The sequence below is a fragment of the Ostrea edulis genome, chromosome 8, assembly GCF_947568905.1.
Source record: "Ostrea edulis chromosome 8, xbOstEdul1.1, whole genome shotgun sequence".
Classification (NCBI taxonomy): Eukaryota; Metazoa; Mollusca; class Bivalvia; order Ostreida; family Ostreidae; genus Ostrea; species Ostrea edulis.
The window spans coordinates 14,249,288-14,271,259 of record NC_079171.1 but is presented as its reverse complement, the minus strand read 5'-3'; the positions used below and the strand labels follow the sequence as shown (position 1 = coordinate 14,271,259).

At 34.7% G+C, this 21,972-nt stretch overlaps 1 protein-coding gene across 3 annotated transcripts in view; it reads right to left on the bottom strand.

Annotated features, from left to right (window-relative positions):
* The window catches only part of LOC130049426 (receptor-type tyrosine-protein phosphatase epsilon-like), a 31,807-nt gene extending 11,776 nt beyond the window's left edge, over window positions 1-20,031 (bottom strand). The window contains exons 1-15 of one of the 3 annotated variants that reach the window (XM_056146967.1): window positions 19,876-20,031; window positions 17,593-17,820; window positions 15,295-15,549; window positions 14,038-14,175; window positions 12,009-12,146; window positions 8,798-8,938; window positions 8,445-8,582; window positions 7,655-7,681; window positions 7,361-7,458; window positions 3,828-3,940; window positions 3,511-3,587; window positions 2,175-2,458; window positions 1,444-1,531; window positions 540-613; window positions 236-272 (exon numbers count right to left, since the gene is read on the bottom strand). In XM_056146967.1, the coding sequence (XP_056002942.1) occupies window positions 236-272; window positions 540-613; window positions 1,444-1,531; window positions 2,175-2,458; window positions 3,511-3,587; window positions 3,828-3,940; window positions 7,361-7,458; window positions 7,655-7,681; window positions 8,445-8,582; window positions 8,798-8,938; window positions 12,009-12,146; window positions 14,038-14,175; window positions 15,295-15,549; window positions 17,593-17,820; window positions 19,876-19,951 (1,912 nt within the window). In that variant the 5' untranslated portion in view covers window positions 19,952-20,031. The remainder of the gene's footprint in view (window positions 1-235; window positions 273-539; window positions 614-1,443; window positions 1,532-2,174; window positions 2,459-3,510; window positions 3,588-3,827; window positions 3,941-7,360; window positions 7,459-7,654; window positions 7,682-8,444; window positions 8,583-8,797; window positions 8,939-12,008; window positions 12,147-14,037; window positions 14,176-15,294; window positions 15,550-17,592; window positions 17,821-19,875) is intronic. The other 2 variants (XM_056146968.1, XM_056146969.1) reach the window with 2 other exon arrangements.
* Between the last annotated feature and the right edge of the window lie 1,941 nt (window positions 20,032-21,972).

The following is a 21,972-nucleotide window of genomic DNA, read 5'->3' as shown; positions in this document are numbered from 1 at the left end:
TTTACTACATGTAAACCTACATAAAGACCTCCTAATGTAAACATCCGTACATATCAAAGGACCAGATTGGAAATATACATTCGCAGCTTTATCGTGGGTCATCTTAGGTATATATTTATGTACATTTGCATGCATGTAAATACCGAATAAGCATTTAATTATGTATACATATTCACGTATATATATATATGTGTGTGTGTGTGTGTGTATGTATGTATATATAGATAAGAAATACCTTGTGAAGCTATGTATTCATTCTCTTCGTCTGTTCCCTTAAATGAAATAAACATAGAAAGTGGAAACACAAATGTCGAACACTTCGGTATTAAGAAAACACAGTATAACCCTCTTTCTCATTATAACTTAAACTGAATTCACAAACTTATGAATACGATAAGGTTACAAACATTTTGACAATCTTTAATTTGTGCAATCAATTTTCTTTCAAAAAATGAATTCTTACTCTATTTCAGACTTACTTAATATAGAAAACATAAACATTTATTTTCTTCAACTACTAGTTCATAATGTCGACTCACATTGATGTAATTGGCGTTGATATAGTCAGACGATGTTCCATTATCTCCATTTAAAATGACTCTGGAATGATCATCTGTAAACAAATAATAAGAAAGATATGTGTCTAGTTTTAAAAAATTCATACAAACGTTTTCAATCAGGTCCGAGAAACCGCGCTGAGCGAGAATAACATGGAAGGTGCGTGAGGGATCCCGACATCGAAGTAAAGCCATTTTATGTAACCAAAAATGAAATAAATAGACGATTTCATGGTTAAACATTCTCATTTGAAACATGGATTTCTCTTACCATTTTCAAATCATACACAAGAAAATACTTTCAGCGTATTTTTATCAGATTACTGTAGTGCTGGATTCGTTCAAAATGTGAGCACTAACATAATTGATTGCTATATTCGTTTATTCTGTATATCAGTACCAAAACAGAGAACAACTGCACCACATTCTTGGATATCAGGCTACCCCTTGCTACTACATTCAGCTATTCCTTGCAATTCCTGTTTTATAAAGCCCATGAAGGTGCCTGCCCTTTACAAGTTCATGAAAGTTGAATATTACATGTAAATGAGTTAGACCAACGTCGAAGTTATATATAAACCAGTAGTTATAATTATCAAAAGTATTCCTTCAACATCGTTGTTCAATGCGTTGTAAACGCCATCGCTATTAACGTTAGATACTCGCATATCCAGGTTACTACAAAAGTATAAAAACAAACAGAAATTGCGCTTCATGGCACATGATCATATTAGATGAATGAGGACAGAATAAATTCCAGGTCCAACATTTGTTGTTGCTTTTATATTCTCCGTTAGACTTGTGCAGCAATAGAGAATATGTAGATAAAATACAGTTACTCTATTCAGCAGGGATTCTTTTATAACATATCACCATGAAAACATACACGGGAAAGTGGTTTTAAATCTGTTTCTCGGCACGTTTTCGGGTCGCTTTCCGGCATCACACTGGTGTTGTTCCCCGTATGGCAACATCTACAGGAAGAATAACAGATGATTAGAATTTCTTCTCCTTAATTGTACGTTAGATACATCAGGTTATGAACAATTTATATAGATCATACAAACGAGATGCTGATCAAAGTGACTTTAAAGATTTTTAAGCCAATATCATTTTCAAAGTAACTCATTTCCTTTTTTAACCTTATAGATCTTTACCAATGGAAATAATAGTCATTTCCTCATGAACGTTAACAATGTGTATACGAATCTTTATAGACACAATGCGACTATTTTAACGGCTGAGAATACTCTGAGAGAAACGGAAGTAAAATGTAAATATGATAAATGAATTTCATTTTAAAACAACACGAGAGTATAAACGATAACGATTCACGCGATAATGCCTCATGAATAATGCTGACATAAAGCGTTACAGTTCATGCTGTTATGTATTTTCAAAAATGAAATTCACTTCTTAAATACCATTTGATCAATGTTTACAGAACTTACATGAAGAGGCATGTCACTACATGTTAACAATATGTCCTCAATTAAAGAAAATGGTAGAGCAATGAACTTTAAAAGAACATCCTCAAATCAATTATCCAAGTTATTTCATTTGACATACAACGTCATTCCTTGTACGTTTTTTCTTGATCTCATCACCATAACTTACAGCATATTCTCTTTTAAATCCATCGTCTTCATCTTTCTTATTTTCGGCAATAACGCTCTCTAGCTGACTGACGGGAACATCGGCAATAGTTTCTTCATTTATGTACAGATCACCATAGGGATTATCTACGTCTTCGTCATCTGTGTCGTAATCAGCCTTGGTTTCGTATTTCTTTGCGTTTGTGACAGGAGTTGATTTCCTTTCCGGTTTTGAGATGAGCTTATCTTTTGGATCCAGATTCTCGTAGATGTTGGTGAAAGTTTGACCTACTTTGTCGTTGTTCTCTACAGAAAATATAAGCATTGCTAATTTGAGAAACGGTGCATAGTATTTATAACTCTATGTCTGATCAGAGTCACACATTGACAGATTTACGGTAATACTTTCATTAAGGCAAATCTCTGTATATCGTTTATAAGGCAGTTGCAATTCATCTTCCTGTGGGAACCCGGGTTAGAATAGTTCCTCAGTACCCCTACTCTGCCGTAAGAGGCGATTAAATGGGGCGGTCCTTCGGATGAGACCGCAAAAACAGAGGACTCGTGTCACAGCAGGTGTGGCACGATAAAGATTCCTCCCGGCTCAAAGATAATAGATAAAACGTTGCCGATATACCTAACTGTTAAATTGATTGATTGATTGATGTTTCCCCCACACTCAACAATTTTTTCTGTTAACTGGTGGCGCCCAGTTTTTAGTGGTGGAGAAGAGAACCCAGATACAATGTACCTGGGAAGAGACCATCTACCTTCCGAAAGTAAACTGGGAAACTTTCTCACTTACCGGCGCAAGCGGGATTCGAACTTGCACCGACCAGATGAGAGACCGTGTGATTTAGAGCGCGATGATCTAACCACTCGGCCACGAAATGTTAAATTGAAGGCCATAACAAGACATGTTTCTTCTCACGTAGAATCTTTTTGATAAATTCTGCTTCATATGAATATAAAAACAGGTCAGGTAACAAAGGAGCACAATTCGTGCCCAGGGGAATTCCGAGAGACTGTTGGAAGACCTGATCACCAAAGACCACGAAGATATTGTCAAATAGGAACTCTTGCATATTTTTATTTCATATTCAGAATACTTAAGAATGAAACTATTTAATTCTTTGATCACTTCTGGTTTGAAAAACACAAGAGGGTAAATGATACGCACTTTTGTTTTGATATGTCTAATGCGGGATTTTAACATTCCTCTTATACTTTTAATCCATTCTGACAATGTATCAATTTCTTCATTTTCATATTCAGCCCATCGTCTAGCATAATCGTCTACAGAATTCATAATAGAGATGAAGTTATGTCGCCATATTATAAACGAAACATTTTCTTACGATATAAATTTTCCGCTGTTTCCGTTGGAGGTCTCGCTTGAGGAGGTGGATCAGTTCTTGATTTAGTCGATCTCATTCTAAAAATATCATAAATATATGAAATTATATGAAACATATATTAGCATATGAAGGATTTTCACTGTTTATCAAAATTCGATATCTGTAAATAAATGTGATAAAATCCAATAAACATGCTGAATAATTTAATTCATATTCCAGAAAGGATCGCAGTAAACAGATATTTATGCGGGATTGATCTATTGTTCTGTTAGGGGAGTGTCCTGTGTCTATAAACAGAAGAAGTATAACAAGTTTACCTTCTGAACACGACAAGAACTACGACAACAACGAGGCAAAGAATGACAGCCGCCGCGACTCCACCTATAATCGGAGCGATGTCGAAGGAATTTTCATCTTCTTGTTTCTGAACCTGCAAAAAACAAACCCAAAGGAGATGGGCGTAGAATGTATATCTGTCAATAGGCTGACATAGATACTGAAAAGTACGTGTTCGGATCTCTTTAATAGGAAGTTTGAGAAAACAATGACCTGATTGTCCCTATGTTTGAGTAAGGTATGGGACAATAAAGCCCGTAGTAGAAACATTTTAACTGCAAGTCTGAACGGAAGACTCAGGATCTGAAAGCTGAATTCATGCATTGTTGTATTGTCATTATTTACAAATAGTGTACGAATACGCAAATTACACAGTATTATTCAGTATTTAATATTCAGATAATAGTACTCAGCGGGATATATGTACGGGTCTAACCGAAAACTGGAACATAACTAGATCATGAAACGGACGGCTTTAAAAGTGAAAGGTGAAGGTCTTTTGGATAGAGCGTTCGAAAGAAAGAAGACGTTGATATGATAATGAGCCTCCACTGCTAAATTGCTCTAAGAGCCAATCATATGTTTAAGGTGTTCCATACGCCATCTTTTTTAACGTCCTCTCCACAGCTAAAGAAACACACATTTAAACATCTGCATGTCGTCATTGTCTTTCATTGATGTAAAGCTAAATATAGCCAAATACAGCGTGACAAAAAAGTGGAGTCAAATTCGTCTAAGGATAAGAGCTATGCATGAGGGAGATAATCCTTAATTTTGAAATGAATTTCTAAACTTTATAACAGCAATTAAATATACATCCGTATTTTCAAGCTAGTAACGAAGTACTTAGCTACTGGGTTGTAGAGACCCTCGGGGACTAACAGTCCACCAACAGAGGCCTCGACCCAGGGGTCATAATGTAAAACGTATACAGTACCAATTTTGATGCACCAGATGCGCATTTCGACAAATAATGTCTCGTCAGTGATGCTCAACCGAAATGTTTGAAATCCGAAATAACAATGAAATGTTAGACCTATTATAGCCAAAAACAGCGTGCCAAAAAGGTGGAGTCAAATTCGTCTAAGGATAAGAGCTATGCATGAGGGAGATAATCCTTAATTTTGAAATGAATTTCTAAATTTTACAATAGTAATTAAATATACATCCGTATTTTCAAGCTAGTAACGAAGTACTTAGCTACTGGACTGTAGAGACCCTCGGGGACTAACAGTCCACCAGCAGAGGCCTCGACCCAGGGGTCATAATGTAAAACTTATACGGTACCAATTTTGATGCACCAGATGCGCATTTCGACAAATAATGTCTCATCAGTGATGCTCAACCGAAATGTTTGAAATCCGAAATAACAATGAAACGTTAGACCTATTATAGCCAAAAACAGCGTGACAAAAAAGTAGAGTCAAATTCGTCTAAGGATAAGAGCTATGCATGAGGGAGATAATCCTTAATTTTGAAATGAATTTCTAATTTTTATTACAGCAATTAAATATACATTCGTATTTTGAAGCTTTTAGATGTAAAACAGCAAACACTAACAGTAGTCATAAGGAAAAACACATAGCATATAATTGTAAACATTTTGGAAGGGGATGCCAACCTCTTTTGCAACTTTCGATTAGGTGCATTCAAACCCAAAACCAATAAATAAGTCAACTATAATTTATATAAAAATGAAAGTAAAGATAATAGTGATATATATGAATATGGATATCTGCATTGGTCAGACCACGCTGTGGTTTCTCCTTTCAATCCACCGTAATAATCTGAGCAAATTTCCATACTTAAGTCAAAATTTCGACTTAAGTTTACTTTGAAAAACCTGAGTCAGGTTTCTAATTAATCACCCATTACCTCCGCGAGATTTCTAATTAATTATATATCCTCATACAGAAACAATTGTCAAAACCTACGTACTATATGTACTAATGAGTAACATGAAACTGATTACGGTAAAACAAGAACAGATCTATTTCTCGGTAGATAACACAATAAACAATGAGCACCCTGGCACCAGAATTCTTTTTTAAGCTTACGACCGCTTCTCAGAAATTTGATTGTCAGAAAAAGAGATATCAGATAAAATGAAAACTTTGCTGATCAATAATGTAGACATGTTTGTTTGTGTTACTTCATATTGCAGATTTTTTCGCTCTTGACATAAAGTGACGTCATCAGATTTAATAAAGTAGCGGGCATCAATCAATGATAAATTTACATGGCTGGGACAGTATATTACAATGTATAATGTCACAATGATGCTGCATGTACTAGCATATTTCTACTGTAAAAAATGTTGAAAATGTTAATTTTCTCCTCATCAAAATCCAGGTGAATTATTACGCAATATATACCAGGGTAAGGCAGTGTAACAGAATGCTGCTGCATCACGGTGTCGATCACAAATAGCAGTATCGTTACTTATTATATAACAAACACTCTCATTCTGCCATTTACTTTCCTTTTGTGGACGAAAACAGACTTCGATATAATCGAACATTGTTGTGCGAACGACCGCCATTGCTAATGTGTTTCTTTCTGATAAATGAAGGATATCTATCTTTGTAGTTTGTAATTCAAAATGGAATTTGTATTTCTGTACATAACTCTGCAATTTGAATGAAAATGAATCTCTTTTTAGGTTTTAATGTGTGAACGTGTTTGAATAGTAATTGTAAGTAAGAACGTTTTAAAAATGTTCATTTCTATTTCCATTTCTCATGAACTTTAGGGTTTGTGGTCATACACATAACAAAATGTGTTAAATTTTAAATGTTGGTCTAAATGAGGGCATGGAAGGCTTTAAAATCATTTTGAAACAATGCATCCCAAACGTTTACATGCTTTAGGAAAATTAGATCCATGAAAAAGTAGACAATCATTCGACATCTGTAATAAAACTTATCTGAACGCCTCATTGATTTCTTAACGTAAACAGTAAAGAAAAAGAATAATATCCAATCCCGTACACCCCATAAATAATGCACAATGAAGAGTAGGGCAAACACGGAGTCATGGACACACCAGAGGTATCATCATTGTTTGTAATTGTTGAAACATTCCCAGTTAAGATAATCACTGTCTTGTAGAGGTTAGTTTGCTCAATATAAATCGATTCAGAAATCTATTGATTTTAAGACTATCTTAATTACTACGTGTTCTTTGGAACGTATGTTTCTGTGATTGATTGCTTGGATTCCTACGGATTGTTTTTATCGAGACACTACCTAACGTAACACAGAACTTCGGTGTTTTCTCTGAGAAAACCTACAACTTTCCCTCCAAGTGTTTTGTAATGAAAGTCAAAATTGTTTTTCTCCCGTTGAACGACCCCGGAATGTCTTCGCTTCAGAATTGAACCCGCTTATATCGTTTAACCTAGTCAGATGTTCTCAGTTACAAATATACTCGATTGATCATATCTTAATTCCAAGCTCTAGCAATTTTTGAACACGTTATTTTTATCTAATCTGATGTGTACAATCACCCGTACCTGTGGACATGATCCAGTCATAGCGTCACATGTTTGATTGGAACAACTCATACTGCACGTTTCATTGCAGTTATAACCAAAGGACTTCCAGCCGCATTCTAAACAAATGACGTAATTAATAAAAGACATGAAATGAACACAGTATCGTATTTGACGGGGTAGCACTTTCGAGGATACATAACAATGAACGTACTTGCTACAATGACGACAACGTGATCGTAAAGATAGCAAACAGTGATCGATCTCAAACAAATTCATAAAATATAAAACATTTAAGGTATGGGAAACACGAACCCCTGAAAACACCAGAAGTGCGATCAGCTGCAGAAGAGAAAAAAATACGGTTTATCATAGGGATGTATACCAATTATAATTATATAGAGATGCAATTTGACTTACGTAAAGCAATCTATTTGAATAGATACACCTTCCTTTCAATGAAAATAACCAACTGCAATCTAACCATGTTTGTTAAATGAATATATCACTCTCTGGTCAAATTTTAGTTCCACTGCCCTGTGTAACGTGTGCTTTATGAACATTGGAAATCAAAAATGCTCGTGTTTGTGGTTGCAAATCTACTCCATGGGTGTCAAATTCACAGTGAATATCTTCAGTTAGTCATGTTTTATATCTTCGAGATTCCTCTCTTATTTTGTAATCTCTCTATTAAATTTTCTTGTAGCGATGTAGATTATCATTGGAATTTTTATACCATATGTTGAACATTGGTTAACCTTATCAATTCTGTGTGGCATCAGTTATATTACCTATTTGTGTAATATAAGATTATATCATAATTCTGAGTAATTTAAGGTATATCCTAATCCTGTGTAATATCAGTTATATAACATTTATGTTTAATATTAGATTGTATCACAGTGCTGTATAATATCATTTACATATGCCTTCTGGGCAACTTAAATTTCACAATGTATACGGCACTTCTGTGTTCAACCAAAATTTTGTTCAATTTCACTACAATCCTTACTTTGTTAAAACCTCTGTACTTCCAAATAATGAATAAAACTTTCTTGGTCCAAACAAAAGCAAAACATAACCATACCACAATTAAATCAATTACCTTGTTTACAATTGATTCCTTCATAACCCCTGTCACATCCATTGGTGCACGTGCCGTCTATGTGATGACATTGTTCATTACCCAGGCAAATTCCACACGATTGAGAACAGCCTAGTCCAAATGTTTTACCATCACACTCTGTGTAAAAGAGGATAGATAAATTAAAAAAACTGATGCGTGATTGGTCTGAGATAAATCTTAACTGTGAAAACGTGATAATCAAATATCGAAAATGATCACAAGTTTCCTGTGGTATGCAGGTAGAAACTCATACATTTCTTTATGACAGCACAAACAAAAAACAAAATGAGAAAGCAAAATCCCTGTAGTTATGTATTATAATATTTCTTTACTTGAATCACATTTCTGATTTTTCCACCCTGCCTGACATCCATTCTGACACTGCCCTGATACTCTGTCACATCTCTCAGTGACTCCACAGTTGATGTTACATCTCTCTTGGCAGTTGTAACCGTAGCGACCTGCTGGACATGCTGTTTATAAAACAATACAAAAGTTAGAGCGAGTTACAATAGTTACATGCACGTTTCAATTACGGGGGCTACGTCACTAAAGAAAATAAAACATTCGACAAGAGATCATTTTTAAAATTCCAAATTTTTCATCATCAATATTCTGATTACGTTAAACACAATTTTCAAAATCTGTAGTTAAGCAAGTTCTCCAAAAATTCATATATCGATGGAAACCGGCATTGTTCCCAGAAAATGTATGTTTTGAACCACGGTCACATGTAGATAACTAGATGGTTACAAACCTAACTACCTCTAGTATTGGAATCATTTTCGTTGAGCTTGTCGGTTTTTCTCTCAATACCAAACTCAATTATGTATCTTTAACTGAAACATTCCGAGATAGGAACCAGAGAGGAATTCTCTAAGAGGTACATGTATCAAAATATAAAAACCAAACACCTGGACAGACTGTGGATAATATTGACTTTAAATGCATGCCATATGATTGCCTATTTACTTAGTGCTAAACTAGAACTGTTTCAGTCAGGACAGGATTCCACAGACAATTTAATAATGTAAAGTATTATGCTTGTCAGGACAGTGAAAAATAGGTTTTTTTTTTCAATTTGTATTTCATGTCTAAATGCAGGATCAGCTATACATTTGTATAAAATTTGAAAACTCTAAATGTAATATTTTGGGGGAATATCTGCTGATCACCACATCTGTATGAAATATGAAAGGTTTTTGTTGAAGTTGTTCACAAAAAGAAAGGCAGATGGACATATGCTTATCTGTAGAAGTCTTCTTTTGATAAACAACTACGTGTCTGTAGAATATGAAAACTTTCCAAGATAATGTGTTCAGAATGAATGTGTATAAAATTTAGATTGAATCTCTGATGCGATCTTAACCTATGACATGACCACAAAATGTATCTTAGGTGTCTTTTATTAATCACCAACTACTTTTGTAAAAAAAAAAAAAAATATGATAGGTGTTGATAACAAACTTTTTCAATTTCTTCAAATTTGGTATCCGGGTAAAACAGACGTAGCGCACTCGCTTCCCACCACTGCGACCCAAGTTGGAACCCCATAATTGGCAGAGGCTGAATCTGAGAGGATATGGTGGTCGCCCACTCGCTTTGTGCCAATATCCGTATATCAAAGGACCCCATTGAAAATAACATCATTGGTGTGTACGTATATTCTGTATGTATATACCGAATAAACATTTATTTATTTAACTTTTTCAGGTCATGTGACCTTTAACCTCATGACTCCGAAATCTATAAGAGTTTCCAATTATAGTAACCTGCCTTACGTTTGTACAAGATATAGAAAATATATGTAGAATACAGCATTAATGTTGCGTTTATGAAGTACCTTTCGCAAAAACTGTGCCGATATTTCATTTCAATTAAAAGTATCTGCATACATAGAGTGGTTAAAATGTACTATTTATAATGCTATCAAACTTTAGCTTCCGTCAATTGATAGCCAATAGATAGCAAACTTTTTGAAACATTCCTGGTTTATCATATGAATACACATCGGTTGATAGGTTGCATGTTATATCCAATCCGATTTTTCCAGGGCGACGTATTGGCTATACATCACAATTGTAAATATTGTAGTTCTAAGTGCTCTTGGGTTTTAGTAAAGACAAAATGTGTTTGTGAAACACAAACGTCCCCTATAATGGCCAATTCTAAAGATGGCCAATGTCACAAGGACATTTATCTTGGTACCAGTAGAAAGATCTTGTCCCTAGAAATGCTAATGTGCAATATGAAAGATCTGATATAAATTTACCATTAAGAAGTTATGACAAATGTCAAATATTTTAAAAGTAACTAACTCGAGGTCAAGGTCACATGGTCAAAAATGTTGATACCCACGGAAAGGTCTTGTCATAAGGAATACTCGTGTGATTTATCAAAGCTCTAGCACTTACTGTTCAAAAGTTATAAGCAAGGACAAAGTTTCAGATAGAATACCAGAATGACAGACAGAACAAAAACAATGTGCCCCCCGATCTTCGATCTTGGGGGCATGGAAATCTTTGGGGTTGTAACATTTTTCAGTTGACACACGAAAGAGCTTTCTTCAGTTTGAAGATTTAGGAGCGAATTTATTTTCATTTAGACAGTCAGAAAATATCATCCGTCAAGAGTGTACGAACTGAGGTACGAAAGAAAAGCTGTGAAACGTCTGTGGAATATGTGTATTCACTTTGAAAACAACGAATAGGAGTTGCAAATATCTTTATTCATTACAAAAACCACTTTACCCAATATCTGCTTGAGATTGAAAATACTTATTTTCATCAAGACAAAACAATCCGTGTCTTCTTTGACATATGAGAGCATACATGTTCAAATCATTTTTTCTCTAAAAGTCCGATCAAGATATTTTCTAAACAAACAGTTAGTAAAATGCAAGACTAGCAGAAATTTTCATACATTAGACTGGAACAAAAGCTAAGGTATATAAGGACCAGGACGGGAATCATACTTATATGCAAACAAAAATAAAAAGTGGGTAGCCACTTCATACATTAATGTAAATAACGCATTAGTTTTTTTTATAACTCGGTGCCCAAATCAAGTACATTCGTATATCAATTACATGGCTTTTTTCACATCTATGAATATACATGTTTATACACGCATATGGACAACAAGACATGAATAGAAACAAATCACAAAAATTCATAATAAGGTGCATGTGAATTGCTTTTCAACGCATCGGACATCTTAAGTTATCACGTAATACATGTACATGTATCTCATCACACCACACTAGGGATGACCTCATTGGACCAAACTATCATTTTAGTCAAGTCATAAATACTTTTTGAAACTATGGATGGGCTAAAGTGTAAACTGCAAGTATAATGAAACGTACCTCATTGACCTCCTTGTTCTGTGTGTCCTATGAATTTGATAACGTATCTCTGTACCACCCCAACACTATGTCACTGAACTACTCGTTTAAATCGTGATATCTTTAATCTATCTGATCCACATCACTGTCTGTGAACAATTTTCCCCAAAATATGCATATTCTAGATTTTTTCCTACCTTCGTCACATTTATCTCCCTGAGCTCCGGCGTCACATCCGTTTGGACAACTTCCGTTCACGTGATTGCACTGTCCCCCATAGATACAGTTACCACAGTTCTGTTTACACTCCAGACCGTATCTTTTATTATCACATGCTGTAAGATTTAGTAAATCATGTTTAGAATGTTAGTAATTTAAACTCTAAAGTTTTGTGTACATAATTACAAGACATGCCTGCATAATATATTAGATGCACATAAAACTGTGGAATCATAACATATAATGAAAATTGCTTTTTTTGTGTTCAACTGTAATATATCAAACATATCAATACGGAATTAATTTACATCTACGCATTAAACGTATCAGCCACTTTAGCTTCCAAAATTGTAAACTATCTACATACAAATTTTGTATGCATAATGTTTTTATTACTCATCAGGTGTTTTATCTGGTACAATATACTATACTTTTTATGTGTTGCAGTTTGTCTCCAACGATTTTTAAAATCACATTTACATCGAAAATAGTATTTCATTGACATTTACTGATGTATAAATAGTCACTCAAAACTTTTTTTTTCAAATAATTCACATTTAAATAAACTAAATACGTGTTTTATTGTTATTGCTACACATGATACACGTTCATTCTTGCGATGCGTTGTAAATGTACACAAATAGAAAGCGCACGGACTTCCATAAAGGGGGAATAAATCCTGCTGTTATTTTATCGAGAATTTTCTCCATGATCATGACAAATCGTCAAATTGAAATTAAGAATGAGTGTGCTTACTGATAAATTAGATTTATTATATACCCATCAGTGTTTCGTTTGTTTGTTTGTTTTTTATACTGTGGATTTCACAGACAGTGATTCGGTTTTCCGGATTACCACACTTTGTTTTTCTGATTCCGTTTCAGTATCCTCTGAAACGGATAATATAATAAAGACGTCACAATGCATCAACGCAACGTTTCTGTGGAAAATATTGACCGCGTCACAAATCATAATTTCACTGTATGTCTGTATTTTTTATAATTTGGATTACATTTAGTATCTTATAAATATGGATTTAAAATGCAGATGGGGGTATATAATAAATTTATCATTACTACAGTAACTTAATCCGAAGAGTTGGATCACGTTCCGTTGACTGGCGCAGATCATCAGATTAAACTCAACGCATTGTGACTCGTGTGATCTGATGACCCGCGGCTCTCAAATCAACGTGATTCGACACTTCGGATCATCACGTTACTGTAGAAATTATATATATACTAGATGTCTTCGTCGTTAGACTTCCGCAGTTTTCACATTTGATTTTGTTACAATCATCAAAATGTAAAACTTATACGGTACCAATATTGATGCACCAGATGCGCATCAAAGTTTAACGTTTCTACTTCTGAGCTGTAATGTAAAATAATTCATTCATTATGAACTGGATGCAAACAACATGCATGCTGTACTTCAAAGGAAATTCCGTAGTATTAATAAATTTATATTTAAAAGCTTTATTATGAAATTAGTCGAATCTAGACTCTAAATCTTAAAGTTCAATTTCCAAAATTCTACAAAAGACTATGTCCATTACAAATAAGCAAACTTTTTACTCTTGGAACTTTTTTGTTTTAGCTTTTTATAAGAGTGGCGTTTTATGTCTATTAATGAAAGGCTATGTGAGATAAATGTGTCCCTTTTCCATTAAATTACCAAAGAATTCTGAATGAGGTTATCATTTCACTCTGAAAATTCCAGGTTCTTGATTTGAAATAGTCGTTATCGGTGAGTATATGTATACGAATAAAACTGCTTTGACTAGAAGTTAAAGTACATTAACATGTTTGAAATACATAAACACAATCAGGAGTGAGCACTTTTACAAGTTTGCAACCAAATACCATCCTTAAAGCCTAGTTTACATTTGTCACTACAGCCGTGCGATAAATTTGTCTACGATTTTGCATGCAATTTTTGAGGTGAAAGTTCCTGCAGTATTCGAGGAAATGTTATCATAGACAATGTCAAAATCACAAGACTCACGATGTTGGCAGGAAGACCCCTTGTATCCCGGAATACACCCCAGACAGCTTCCGTTCATGATGTCACAGTGTCTCTCCTGACAGTTCTGGGGACACGGTATATCACAGTTGTCTCCATAAACACCTGATGTTGGACAACCTACAATTGATTGATGAATTAATTTTAAGGGTAATACTTAATGAATGTATGGAGGTTATTTCCATACCACATTTACAAAAAAAAAAAAAAAAAAAAAAAAAAAAAAAAAAAAAACACGTGGTATTTGCCCCTGATATTTACAACAAAATGTTAAATTCTATATAGAATAGTTTCTTTTTTATAGATTATAGAATTTGGATTGCAAGCAATATAACACTCTAGAATCCTCTGATTTCATGGGGTCAGTTTTATGAATCGTTGAGAATTTACTGTTTCATTAGGGTGTAATTTCATGGGGTCAGTTTTTTTATGAAACGTTGAGGATACGGTTTCGTTGGGGTGTAATTCCATGGCTATGATTTCTGTAAATTCAAACTATATTCAAATAATTTCGATTCCTGGAATATGATTGCATGTCAAATCCACGAAATTTGCCCCCCCCCCCCCCCCCCCCCCCCGTGATAATTGATGATTCCACAGAATTGCAGAGTGAAACTGAAAACGTACAGTTGTTCCTTCTGATTCTTGAAAAATATATACTATAAAAGTGTACAATCCAAAATTGATATAATGCCCCTGGAAATTTTTTATTGTAATAAAAGAATTAAAAACGAAATTGAATCTGTTTCTGAGGGAGGTTGGGATACCTCTTGTATTAACGAATGAAATAAAAAAAAAACGATGTCATATTTTACGATAAAATATTATAAGTGTATGTGGTTGAAGATGTGCACATTTTCTGTGTGTATTATAATCCAGATATATGTTTTCTTAAGATGCACTTGTACTTAGGTTGTGAAGTTATAACTAGTTAAAAGAGGAAACATCTTACTATAGAGTTTTCTAGCTCATCTTGATCACAGTATATAGATATACATGTATATTATCTAAAATATAAACTGTTTGTGAACGCTTTGCGCAGTTTTTATATTTTGATGAATCTTTGAAGCATGCTAATTTGACTAAATGTATAAGAAATATATACTTGAAAGAAAATTGTGTCCGTTCTTATGATATTTAAAACATATACTAAAAGTTACAGACATTTGACATTTCAGAAATGGGTTTTGTTGTGTTACTACACCAAAATAGCAAAATACATTATTTGTGGTTACTTACCATAAACTTCAAATTCACAGAGTTCATTGAATGCGTACGTAGAATAGTCGGGAGGATAAGTGACATCCTGGAGTCTCTCGTTGTAATAAATGACGTAACGTCCGTGTCTAGCACATGTTATGGTTGTCGTATTGGGTATTGTGGCTCTGGTGTACATCGTGTCTTTAAAACACAGTACCCCATCATCTTTGTTGGTTGTATTCGATATGTATACCGAGAAACCAAGAAATCGAGCAGTGTAACCGTTTTTGGAATCTGTACAAAATGTTTAAGGCTAAAGCTTCCAGAGTATTATATTGCATGCAATCGAAATTCTATAATCAATAAGCTAAACTCTTGTGTTAATGATATTATGTATCGCAATGTCAAAATTGTGTATGACACTAGTAACATGGTTTCTTTCATATATACCTATCATAAGACGTGGATTATCAGTCTAACTACCGTAATGCATGTAATATAACATTTAATAAGATACATCATGCAGGGGCCTCCGTAGCCGAGTGGTTAGAGCATAGCGCTCAAACTCACAGGGCCTCTCACCTCTGGTTGGCGCGGGTTTTAATCCCGTTTGCGCCGGAAAGTGAGAAAGTTTCCCAGTTTACTTTCGGAAGGTATCTCTTCCCAAATACATTGTATTTTTTCTCTCTTCCACCAATAAAAACTGGGCGCCACCAGGTAACTAACAAATTGTTGAGTGTGGCGGAAAACATCAAAACAATCAATCATGGATGCAATGTTTTAAAGATCAGATCATTGTTTTTTTAGTTACTTCTTAATTCATTTTTGTGTCCAAAACAATAGCAGTTGATGTATGAACAAGTTGAATAATAGCCAGCGCCAAATGTATATGAATATGTTACATGTGATGGTACCAGTAGTAAATATAGATGTATACATTATATGTGATGATATCAGTGGTCAGTATAAATGTATATATTGCACGTGATGTTATCAGTGGTCAGTATAAATGTATACATGACATGTGGTGATACCAATGGTCAATGAAAGGTGACGATAACGAACAGTGATCAATTTCGTAACTCCTATAAGCAATGCCAAATAGATAGGTGGGCGAACACGGAACCCTGGACACACCAGAGGTGGGATCAGGTACCTAGGAGGAGTAACCATCCCCTGTCAACCGGGCACACCTGCCATGAGCCCTATATCCTGATTATTGATTATTACCACTGATATTATCACACATAATATATACGTTTGTACTGACCACTGATATCATCACGTGTAATATATACATTTATACTGACCACTGATATCATCACATATAATATGTAAAACTTAAAAGGTACCAATTTTGATGCACCAGATGTGCATTTTGACAAATAATGTCTCTTCAGTGATGCTCAATCCGAAATTTTGGAAATTCGAAATGAAAAACAAAACTTGTAAGAGTTAAAAGGAAAACTAGAGTGCCAAATTCGTCCAAAGATCATAGTTATGCATGAGGGAGATATAATGCCGCACATTATTATTATAATCCTTAATTTTGAATTTTTGAATAATGAATTTCTAAATTTTATCCCAGCAATTAAATATACATTCGTATTTTCAAGCTAGTATCGAAGTATTTAGCTACTGAACTGTAGAGACCCTCGGGGACTAACAGTCCACCAGCAGAGGCCTCAACCCAGGGGTCATAATGTAAAACTTATACGGTACCAATTTTGATGCAGCAAATGCGAATTTCGACAAACAATGTCTCTTCAGAGATGCTCAAGCCGAAAGTTTGGAAAATTGAAATAACAATAACTTGTATGAGCTATAAGGAAAACTAGAGTGCAAAAAAACTAGAGCAAAATTCGTCCAAGGATAAGAGTCATCCATGAGGGAGATAATCCTTAATTTTGAAATGTAAAACTTATACAGTACCAATTTCATGCACCAGATAACATATACATTTATAATGATCCTATATCCTGAAAAAAAAATATGTATCTGTTACAGTTCCTACGTTATAAAGTGTGAGGTAGCCTAATAGACAGACGGACGATTTTCTTTACATGTAAAACTTATACGGTACCAATTTTGATGCACCAGATGCGCATTTCGACAAATAATGTCTCTTCAGTGATGCTCAACCGAAATGTTTGAAATCCGAAATAACAATGTAATACAATAATTACCCCCCTTTCTCATTGATAGTACATATTGTAGATATATATATGAATTATCTTACATTTCAAAGAAAATATTAAAACGTTGTCTTAATTGAGAATTTTAGTCCCATACATGTAATGATTACGTCCGATTCGAAGGACTGACTAAAGATTTTACCCCAAACTAAATTGTCCGTCCTATAGTATATAGTTATGTGACGTATGCTGAGGACACTTCCTAGATCCACCCACCACTTCGCTGTCCGCGCTTTATTGGTGGATATCGTACACTGTTCTCCTGAAGAAGTTAAGTCTGATTTCTGTCCGTCTACCGCTAGATCTGCTCCCCAAAAATATCGACTATATGGATACAGCTGCTGTGCATATTTTCCTAAAGCAATGTTGTCTGAAAAAAATAATTATAACAATTGTGGAAATACCATATCAACTGCATTTTTGTGGTCTAAAAGCAATATAGTCTGGAAAAAAAGAACGTACAAAAGTCGTATGTACTCGTATCATACTAACTGCAAGCAGGGATCGCAATGTTGGCAAATTACTTATTAATTGACATAGCATTGTTGAAGGGATGTTTTGAAAAAAACTCTACATGAAGAATCGTCATCAAAATCTGATGAAGTGTACTGATCAAGTCAATATGTTGAGGGTTTTAGTTAATTAGCAATTAGGGTTCTTCATTACAATAACGCCCATCCGAACTTTGAAACCTGGTCTTGTAGTGTAGACTTTACCTGTACGGACCCCCCCCCCCTCCTCCCCTCTGGAAAATCGGATCCAGCATAGAACTTTCCCTCTTGGAATAAATAACCCGGATCCCCTAAGAAAATGTGACCCAATATAGAATTTCCCCCAATTCACAACACGTCCCTTCTTCTATTTTTAGCTAGATTTTTGTTATCTAAATGATCCACTGGCTTGATAGATACGTACATAAACGAAAACTTTATAGCATTTAGTGCACTTCTACATAAACATGTATTTATGTATATTACCGTACAATTATTTTATTTTTCTGAAGGTTTGAAGTTGATAACGTTACCACATATATGCTGACTTGTTACAAATATATTTTATATAACTGATATATATATTACTGGTTAAATGTACAGTTATTTGTGCAACGTGGATACTCCGAAACTACAACTTGTATTTCCACTTTTTTCGAATCCTCAAGAATATCGTAATTTCCAAACCGTTTTATGTCAATCAATATTTAAGCGTACATTCATTTCCTGCACATACTCATTTATATTTTATTCAAGTTTATTCAGTTTTATGGTTTAATCTAGATAATCAATATCTTATTCACAAAGATTGGACAACAGGCACAACCTGTTTTAGGCCTCTCTTTCTCGGGGTTGGTCATTCATTTATGATTGAAATAAGAAGCCGCTGTTGTAAAATATACATACTGCCCTTGGGGAAAAGTGTCCCAGTATTTTATTCATATGATACATTTTTCAAAAAAGAAATCGACTGCTAATAATGATGTTGATACAGACAGTACATGGCTACAATAAAGTGTAAGACAGACTGAAAAACACTGAGTAATAACCGGGGAAACTAGGCTGCATTCATTCTGGTGGAGTTATTGGATTTGTTAACGCCGTTGTAGTGATATGACTTCAGTTTAGGCTTCCAGAATTCCCCATTGATTTTTCTATCTATATTGGTCCAGTGAGAGTTATGGTCAACAACTACTACTGTCTTGTCTTCCAGTTTTCTCCTACAAGATTGAAATGTTTGGCAGCGGGTTCTTTGATCATTTTGGTTTTAATGGTAGACCGTTAGTTACGATTTTTTTTACGTAGGTCCCCAATTTCACCTACGTATTGTATGTCACATATATTGCGGCTTTTGAGATATAAGCATGTGTCCGTGAGACAGGATATGCCCCAGGAATTCGGAAGCATTGGCCCGTGACAGAGCTCTTAAAACTCTGTGCCCGTGCTGTCTAAATGCAAATCAGACATATCCCATCAGAACATGTTTAAAGCCCTTATTGGCCAAAGGATTTTCCAATTTCCATCCCACCACCATGTCTTTAAGATTTCTGAGACCTCTGACTTAATTATGCTGATTAGTTAACTCGTTCTTTGTGTTGTTTTTATCCAGCGTAAGACTTAATTAGTCCAGTCCAGTCTTGACGCTCTTTCTGATCAAACGTTGTATTGCATCCTAATACACTCGATCATTTCAATATGTAGACGTTTTGGTTATTATCAACTTTTGTAGTTTAGTTTTAGTGTATATTTGCATTTTTATTCAATTTACTATTCTATGTATACATTCTATCGTTGTAAGATGTGTATATATCAAACGTTCTCTCCGATTTTAACCACGACATACATGACAAGTAGGACATTTCCATACAACATTCACTGGGCTGATTAGTATATTATTTATTCTGTAGCAAAAATAAGAAATCAAATTCCCTTACCGTAAGCATAGGCAACATTCCTTATGTAGACACGTTCACAGAGACAACACAACAAGGCCGTGATCTGGCCAGCCATTGTAATGTGTTATTGCACTGCTGGTCCGGAAAAGATTCACTACGATCCAGGAAGAGGAATTGCAATTGGGATAACTCGTCAAGGTCTCGTGATGTTCCCTTTATAAAATAGGGCGATAGAAACCCACTTGAAATCCATGCCAGTGGGCCATTAGATATGTGTGTACAAATTGATGTGTTTTGTATTATGTCAGTCGTATATGTCGGTTCGGAGGTTTAGATATCTTGTTAACCAACATGTTTTACTGGATTCATTCTTATCCAGTTAAACAGTTAAATTGCTATTCATAAAATTATGGATATACTTTAAATGCATTCAGACCGAATTCGCCAGTCATCTGTAATACCAAATGTAGTTAAAAGGGAATTTGAATTCGTGGGGAATATATGAATTTTACTGGTGCCACTTCTCCCATCTTTCATGAGATGATGGGGGTGCTTGGATTTATATTTCAAAAATGTTTTGTATCTTTTACGCAAGATTTTTAGATAGATGGATGAAGAAAATCTTTAAGAATCCCTTGCTGATAGAATTTCAGTAGAAGTATGGAGCTTCACATATCCTGACCAACTTAGTATGCCCTGTAGATGTGTAAAAATAGTGGACTAACGGTACAAAGATAAAACATGGCATGTGTGTTTGGTATCTAATTAATACATGTATACATGATCTTATCATAAAGTTCATAACAGTACTTTTTAACGATATTATGAAAAAAGCAAACCACAGAGAGTCTTAATTGTCATTCAAACTTATTTCCTCCTGTCATCCGTTTCAGAGTAACTCAGATAGTTGAAAACTTCCGGTTACTGGTGTCACAAGGGGATGAATGTGAACCATCCCAGCTTAAATTCAGAATTTACCTTCCTTTTTAAAGCAAACTCAAGTAGAAATTAAATCTGTATGAAAATATCCCCAGAAGCCTGATGAAAGAGTAACAAACATTTGCGTCACTACTTCAGTCGTACAGCAGGTAGGAAATTATTCACACATAAACATTTTGCAAACAATGCACTATCTTTTGCGGAAACTGTAACAGATGAAGTGATGGATTGAAAAATTGCTGACATTTTGACTAAATGACCGACAGAGACGGAAATGAGCCCCACTCTTTTTTCTGATGTTTCAAATACATGTACACACAGTTTAACATACATTTCAGCTTCTCCATCGTTAACTTCCCATACTTATGTAGCAATATTCCATTACCACCTGCATATGGTGTTTATATCTCTCAACCCTGCGATAAATAAGGGCTTCGTCTGCGTATGATCAGTTTTTAAATCGAGACAGACTACTGACAAACAAGTTTATGGTGCAGGGGTTTCAACAATCTCATTTAAAGGACACATCGCATGTTTCTATTATTTTTTTTTATTTTAGCAATTTTTTTTCATTTCATGCCTAAAACTACTGTACATGTGTTCTAGAAACAGTTTGCGTAGTTATCTGGTTTAAAAGCGATGAAATTGGAATCTTGCGATATGATTATTTTCTTCGATATTTTACGCACCATTATCTGTGATGTCGTATGCGACCTCGAGCGAGAAGGTTTGAAAACAGTTGTTAGCCATATCATAAACAAATTAGATTTAATGGACAACAAACCAATTCTCGCATTAACGGCTTGCAAAAACACTGCATTAGGGTATGTTGTGCCGTTTAAGGGTGTACTAGCTGTTATAGAAAAGATTTTTCTATCATCTTGTCATCTTTGTCATCTGAGTTTTTTTCAATTTTCGAAAGGAAGGTATGAAGGAAAACATGTGGATATTCTTTACTTTGCCAGTAGCACTTTTTCAAAAAAGCATTTTTACAAAGACGTAGAAAAACTGTGAGAATATTGTTATATCGAAGCCAAGCACTGTTATATGTAGGCCTACAACATATTCCGTTCTGGTCTTCAAATTCATGGTACGTTTTTAAATCGGGACAGTCTACTGACAAACAAGTTGATGGTTTAGGAGTTTCAACAATCGCGTTTAAAGTAAGTATTTCGGAAATTCTATGGTATTGATAAC